The 7,988-nt window shown below is 32.8% G+C and overlaps 1 protein-coding gene across 1 annotated transcript; it reads right to left on the minus strand.

Annotated features, from left to right (window-relative positions):
* Positions 1-1,023: 1,023 nt before the first annotated feature.
* Positions 1,024-4,586, minus strand: LOC125860747 (protein MID1-COMPLEMENTING ACTIVITY 1-like). Its single transcript, XM_049540767.1, has 7 exons — positions 4,122-4,586; positions 3,410-3,753; positions 3,207-3,325; positions 2,793-2,864; positions 2,056-2,162; positions 1,539-1,632; positions 1,024-1,257 (listed from the first exon to the last, which is right to left on the minus strand). Exons 1-7 carry the CDS (start codon positions 4,500-4,502, stop codon positions 1,205-1,207), a joined length of 1,170 nt encoding a protein of 389 aa, XP_049396724.1. The 5' UTR covers positions 4,503-4,586; the 3' UTR covers positions 1,024-1,204.
* Between the last annotated feature and the right edge of the window lie 3,402 nt (positions 4,587-7,988).

The raw sequence follows: 7,988 nt of genomic DNA on the forward strand, positions 1-7,988 counted from the left end.
CTCCCAAATTTTTAGTTTTTCTCTTTTAAAAAAATATTTTATAAAAGTTTTTACTTGCCGCAAGACTTTTTTGAAAAATAATTTTTTTACTTCTGTTATAATTCGGCACACAAGTAGATAAAAAATATATGTACACATCTAATAAAAAACGAGAAAAATGTAAAAAGAAATTAATAATTAATTAGGAACGGAGGGTTAGAATATTTTTTTTAAAAAAAAAAAAATATTAAAAAAATTATAGGAAAGAGTGGGAGAGGGGGTGAGGTTTGAATTTAAAAATATATATTTTATAAAAGAATTTTAAAAAATAAAAGGACGGGGGGATTGTCAGGGTGAGATGGTGGAATGTGGTGAGAAAAATATTTTAAATTTATTTTTTAAAAAAAGTAATTATTTTTTTAAAAAATATGTTTTTTGAATAGTAATACTGTACTTTAATCTTTAGTTTTTAACTAACAGTAATAGTTTATTTAATTTTTGTGAAGGTGAAATATTTTATTCATGTGGCAATGTTTTTGTAAATAAAAGAGAATGTATTAGACACACCACTGAGGTATGTTTCTCAAACTTATAAGTGATAGTTTATGTATGAAACTCACATTCTCAATAGTTTAGGTATGAAACTAAAAAAAAAGAATAGTTTAAGCATGTTTTTGACACTGATCTCTTTTTAAATTGAGCTTCAATATCTTTGCAAGAAGAAGCGCAATATAAGAAATTCGAAGGTTGCCCCCGCTTAAACTTTAAGGGGTTATTTAGTAGCTGATTTGAAGATGAGTTATGCCGGTGTTAAATTCTACACAAGTAATACTATATATTATAACTGATTACTAGAAACTAATTGGTTTGCAATTTAAAAATCCACATAACTACTACATGTATAAGTTAGGAGGAAATTTATGTATTATTTTATGTGGTTATACATGAATAATAACTAAACCTTGCATAAATAAAGAGAAAATGCTCAAATATGTCATCAAACTTTGAGAAAAGGTTCATCTATGCCATTTCCGTTTGAGAATACATAGATTTCTATTAGATCCTTAGAACTTCGATGGTCTCATGTCTACTTAATCTAGTACATAATAGCGAAGGTTGCAGCTTATATATATCTACAGAAACACTATGTATACTATTCCTAAAGCTCTATCTAATACTAATAATATTTACGTCTGTAGAAAGATTTTCACATCAGTTGACGAGTTCAAGGCTTCATATGCTGGTATGGAGGTGGAATCATCTTCCTCCCTTGACAACCTGCACAACATTCATCTTAGTTGAAGCTCTTCCGAAAAAATGGGATGTAAATTCATGCATGATCTCTATCTATTTCCTGCACTGTATGGAATCCCAAAAGAGGAGAGGACGAAAACATCATAATCTTTTGTCGTACACCTTGACGTGTGTTTTTTCTGATCTTGTTCATTCTTTCTTCATTGTGATGCCTAATGTTTCACTCTATTGGATAATGATTAGTAAGTGAAAGGAGAAAATTTTCGTTTCCAGGTTCACGAGGTAATAGTACTGATAAAATGCACCTTCAAAATCCCTCAGTTCGAGTTCACGCCACTCTTGGATCATAGCGCAACAGCAACAGATAAGATAAGTTAAGAAATCATCACATGAACCTCCCTGAAATCAGAAAAAGCTACATTACATTGTTATCAATCAACAGCCCATAGACTCTTTTTTCTTTTACCCCACCCAATCTGAAGCAAATGCCTTAAACGAACAAAATGTCAACAATGGCTAGACACATCAGTTCCTACTCAATTGAATCTAGTAGTTTTTCAATCCACGTCTCTGAAGCAATTTGTCACCTTGCAACAATCTCTTTTTCTCTAGGACTACCTCATGTCCCCAAAATTGACATGCTGTTCTAATGCACTGACCGTCTTGTTATGGCAAATTAAACAGAGGTAACTCCGGTAAATATCGAATGCCTTATGCACTGCAATATCTATTGGATGGCATGTAAGTGGCACGTTTAAACTTAAGTGACTATCAAATGACATATAATCTTCAAACATTTGGTATAGCAATACATTTAAATACCTCAATATTGAAAAGTCGTCTCAGGCTTCTTCTTACACAACAAGTATAACAGCAACAACCACAGAATAAGGAGTATGTCAACAGATCATTTAGTGCATGTTTACGAGCTGCAGCAACAATAGAAGTGTAAGAGTCTGTGATCAGTATTTCCCCGGAAGGAACCATTTTACATGCTAATAAACAAGTAGATAGATCAACAGAATACAAAGGCAGGTCACCATTAGTCTGTGCTAAATGCCAGTTTGTCCCTCATGTTAATTTAGATGGTCCTCAGACCCCATTTGTGGGATTACACTGGGTATTATGTTGTTGTTGTATTGTTTAGGACTAACAAATACCACTCACTCTCTTACCCCTCAAAAGAAACTGACATTATTTCAGGAGTATTGAGAAATACGGAAGAAGTTCCTCTGGCTAGGGGTTCCAGTCAATGGACAGAGCCACAGTCAAGTAAGGGGGTTCATATGATACCCTTGCTCAATTTTTTATTTATTTATTATACATGTATTTCGAGCCAAAAATAAATAAAATGTATGATAAATACAAGTATTGAATTCCCTTGACTTGAAAGGAAAGCCTGATATAACTTGATTTTCATAAAAGTTGGATCTCCTTGATGAAATTTCTGGCTCCGCTACAAGTATCAGCGAACAACAAAAATCAAGAGATGCAGTGGATATCTGTATTGAACTTGGTCTTACTTGTAATTTAGTATACAATGTGTCAGTGACACTTACTTATTTTCCCATGCGAAACCAAACTAGCAATTCTTGAAAATATGTCACATGGATAGATGCATGCTTTGAAACCTGTTTAAAGAGAATGAGAAGAGAGGTACTTGAATTTAGTTGCAGGAGTACAGAAGCAATTATTTGATATTGATATTCATGATAAGCCTAATCAACAATATCTTTCAGATAAAGTGGAACTAAACTAAGATATGTTAACTTTATGCTTGAGAATTTTACATATGACCTATGAACAAAATGAACCGAAAAATCAAGTGGTTGATACAGCTGACTGCTGAGTGCTGACCTTTTCCAGTAGTACGAATCGCTACCATATGATTGATAAGCAAGTATAAATGCAGAAAAGGATAAACTTCCTATGGATGAAGGAATTCATAAGAATATGAGGTTCTATGAGCTCACATAAACAGGGTTTATTGCAACAGTCAAAAAGGTCAGTTTGCCACTTCAATTTTTCTTGATGTTCAGCCTGCGAGGCTTTTACCATCTGCACCTGGCCAACTTTTGCAGCTGATACCCACCTGTGGCATGAAACTAATTCTTCAATGGACTGAACATGCTGGAACAGTTCCTGAGTACTTAGTGCGTGGTACATAAAACTTTACCCAGTTCCTATGTAAGGTTGCGAGTTGAGGGCAAGAAACTTTTCAGCTGGGACATTAACTACATTTTGTGTCACGTCAATAAGATGTTCAATGATTCTGCACTGCTTGGGATCATTGTTTGCTTGTGAGAGGTGCAGTTCAAGATGTAATTTCTCCTTCTCCTCCTCGAGAGCCTCATGGAATCTCAAATCAGGATACCTTCTAGATAGTGACTTCTCTAATACATTTGCATCTTTCTTTGATCGATCAGGTTTCAGTACTGCTCTTTGGGCCTCAACATCCTCTTCATCTAGAGTGTATTCACGATGATCACCTTCTACAACTTCCAAGCTTTCGTGCACATTCTGTAACATTATTACAAAGCTGTTTTTGATGTTGAAGAAAAGTTCGTGAAACTTCTGACTTAGATGAAGTTATTGAGAGCTAGTGCACAAGCATAACAGTCCAAATTAAAAAAAAAAAATGTGTTCAACAAGCAAGAATCCTCAAATAGAAGGATGTGTTTTGGAAAATCATGACAGGAATTCCTAGAAAGTGTACTTACTTATATGTAACAGTTTTATCTCGAATTTGCTCTAAAGGATTGACATCTTTTTATATCTAGAAGCACTTTGATCTTAACAGTCAAAGTTTATCCTTAGTGACATCTTCTTACAGGAATTCAGTGTAGGAGTGATTTATCCCCAAACAGGACAATTGAGACTCAAAGTACCTGCATTCGAAACTCATGGACAATGGAAATCAAGGGAACCAGCTTCAGGTATCGATCAATCTCACTCTGAACCCGTCGAAACTGGTAAACTACGTTCCACCCCATGGCAAGCATGTAAAAGTAGCTCTTTTCTCTGCAACTGTCCACCAACTCCAAAGCTTTTCCAAGAGTCTCCTCTAATCCTTCAAGCGGCTCTGCTGTCGCCGACATCTTCATCAGGTCCGTCGATTTTAGCTTCTCTAATAGGTTACCGATCAGTCTCACGTGCTCCGCTAACTGCTCGCAGTTCCTCTTATGGGTAGTTGCATTTTTGGATGCCGCGATGATTAAATTTATCACTCCTACAGCGTTCACACCTGCTACCTGAGCAATGTCTTCCATCTTCTTCTCCAAATACTTGGAATAAGGTGTGAATGCGTTAAATTTGTTTGGGTTTAGTTACATTGAAGGTCTTTCAACCATTTGGGGTTTGCTTTTCTACTTTGATTTGATGATCGAGAAAAAGCAGAGTCGACTGTGGCGCACTGTGCTTGCGAGGGAAATTGAAATTGTCGGTGTGCAATGAAATCATTTAACATACGTGGGTTTTTCTTTTGAATTTTTTTGAAAAATACAATTAATTATCCAATAAAATAGGAATAAGACACAAGTATCTTTAGATTATGACCGAAATTTCAGACACATACTTTAACTAAACTAAGGTCATATTACCTCCAAATTCATATTTTTTTTGTAATTTTATATACATTTTGACTTACCTAACACACTTCGTGACTCCACATAATTGAAACGCATGAGAGATGTTTGGATGCCAGTAAATCATAAATGTGTACAAAATTACAAAAAAGAAATGAGTTCGAAGAAGGTAATAAAGACATTCGTTTAGTTAAGGTGTGTCTCTGATATTTCGGTCATAGTTATAGGGGCAACTTGTGCCTTATCCCATAAAAATAATATAAACATTACAATACAAATCTTTAATCCAAAACACAATAGTCCATTTTAATAAGAAAAAAATTGTTGTGATTTAGGTAGCCATGTTTTTAAGCTTTTAGTCACATAACGACAATATTTTCTTACATTGTGTGTTTATCAAATGGTCTGAATAACTTACTTCAAAGAATTTGGAATAAGAAATCTAAACCCGTCAATTGAGTCGGCCCGTCCGGTTTCGACCCATTAAGGTCGGCCCGATAACGGCCCAGAACCGGTAAGGTCGGGATCGACAGCCGGATTAAAATTATGCCCATGCCTGTAAGGCCGGCTTGGTAAAGGACCGATATGCGGCCCACCGGTGCACCACCCAATGAGTAAAAAAAATTAATTTTATTGGGTTATATCCGTTAAAAGTGGCCAAAATGACATTTTTAGAAAAATAAATAAATTAATACACAATTTTTTTTCTATAAATACCAACACATTTTTTTATGTTTCCTACATCAAATCTTCTAATTCTCTCTCAATTTCTCAATTCTCTCTTGTGATAACAATTTTATATTATATTTTGCAATTAACAATATCAAGTGAAAGTTTTCAACTTTCAAGTGTTCAACATTTCATCAATTTTACGGTTCTTTCTTTAATTTTGGATTCCAGCAATTTGGTATATTTGTTCCTTCTCTTGCTTTTAATTAGTATATTAATTCTGAAATATTTAATCATATTTTTTTTTGTTTATAATTTGTATTATTTTAATTTGCATAATAGAAATGATAAAAAACTGGGTAGAAATGTTAAAAATTTGTGTCCTCGAGGTATAAGTGGTAGTAAGAAAAAAATTTCCACTAGATGTAGTACAAGTAAATTTTATGCTCGTATGCCTAATGCACCACTTAGTGAAATTGGAGAAATAAGTGTAGGTGCACACGATATGAATGAACGTGATTTACAAGAAAATTATGGTATAGAAAAACAAAATGAGGTAGAAGTAGAACAAAATAATTGTGATAATAATGATGATGATGTTACACCAACTAGTCCTACTATTATTATCGGTAATACTCAATCTAGAACTTGTAATCTACCTCCACTACCTGTAAAAGAAAGAAAAAAAATCTAGTTTAGTATGACATTATTTTACTCGAGTAGTTGAAATAATTAAAGTTGGATGTATTTGTGGCGCACTATTTGAGCATAAGACCGGGGGTAATAAAGGTGGGACAAGTTATTTAATTAGACATCTAGATGATAAACACCCTGATTGGAAAGAATGAATAGAACAAGACATTGATTCCACTGGATCAGTCCAAGGTAGATTGAGCCCACAGATCGAAAAACTAATTGAGACGTATAATAAAATGAGGGATCGTGAAGAGTTAGCAAAAATGATAACTTATGGTTGTCTACCTTTTTCATTTGCTTCTTCTGATACTTTTATTCATTATATACAATCAGTATATAAATCCCATGTTTAAAGGTATTCCTATAAGTACTCGTCGATCAGATATTTTTAGATTTCATGGACAATATGCATACTATTTACGTTGGTTATTAACAATCTTCCATGTAGAGTTTCTCTTACTTTTGTTGTTGGTCGTGGTATAAATAAAAATGATTATTTAACTAATACTTGTCATTGAATAAATAATGAATTTGTCATGCAAAAACGTATTTTAGCATTTCAATATGATGAAGACCTTAAACATACTGCACAATTTATTTCTGAATCTATATCTATGGTTGCAAAATATTATGGTCTTAAACACACAGTTTTATGTATTGCTTTTGATAATGCATCTATCAACACTGTTGCTATTGATTCATTAAAAGTCAAGCTTAATCCCCCTTTACAAGATATTTATCATATTAGATGTGCTCGTCATATATATAATTTAATTGTAAAAGATGAACTTTATTATTTTGAGCCGACAATTGAAAAAGTTAGGCATGTTGTTGGTTTTATTCAAGGAAATAATAGAAAGGTTATACTTAAATAATTTAAAAGAAAATGTGAGGAAAATAATCTTAGAATAAGATTAATGCCCGAAGAAATAGAGACTAGATGAAATTCTACATATGATTTTTTAAAAACTTGCTACATTTATTAAGTGCCTATAAGTACAACTTTTAATCAATATGCATATAAATTTCCCGAAATCATGTTGCAAGAATCTGATTGGGTTAAAATTAATGATGTTGTTTTTTTAGAAAAAAATTATGGCGCTATTGTTGTATTTTTCGGTGCTTATTATCCTACCGTTTGTAGTATTTTAGCTTATGTAGCCGACCTTGCTATATTGCTTAGTGAATATAAAGTTAAAGAAGATTATACAACAACTATTATTGAAATGATTGAAAAATTTACAAAATATTTTTTTCCTATTCCTCCTATTTATTTGGTTGGTGCTATGTTAAATTCGTGTATTGAATATGCTAGTATATCTGAATTTGTTCGTATTATATATAGTGCTTTAGAAATTCAAATTGATGAGGAACCTAGTACATTTGTAACGACACGTTAAGTTATTCTGAGTACTAGAACTATTTAGACTCTTTCCATTAGTTTTAAATGGTGATTTTGAACTAGTTATTTAACTGCAGTTATTTAGTTGGTGGGTAATTGATAAAAATTTAATGTTTTGTTAGTAGTTAATGAGCCAAGTTTTAAATTTATATTCAATACCTTATGTCACTTGATCCATGTAGAAATAAAAATAATAAAATTTAACGATTTCAGTACATAATTATTTTATTTAGAAAAGAAAGGAAATGAACTGAAAACAACATAAACCCTACCTGCGTCGTCACAACACTGTGGTGTCCTCAGGCAATAATTCATCAAGTTCCAATATTATTTTATACATATTAATGGTTGGGGGAGGGGATTTATATTATTATAACATTATGATTAGAAGAGTGCATGCGTTA

This window comes from Solanum stenotomum, chromosome 3, assembly GCF_019186545.1.
Source record: "Solanum stenotomum isolate F172 chromosome 3, ASM1918654v1, whole genome shotgun sequence".
In the NCBI taxonomy this organism is placed as follows: Eukaryota; Viridiplantae; Streptophyta; class Magnoliopsida; order Solanales; family Solanaceae; genus Solanum; species Solanum stenotomum.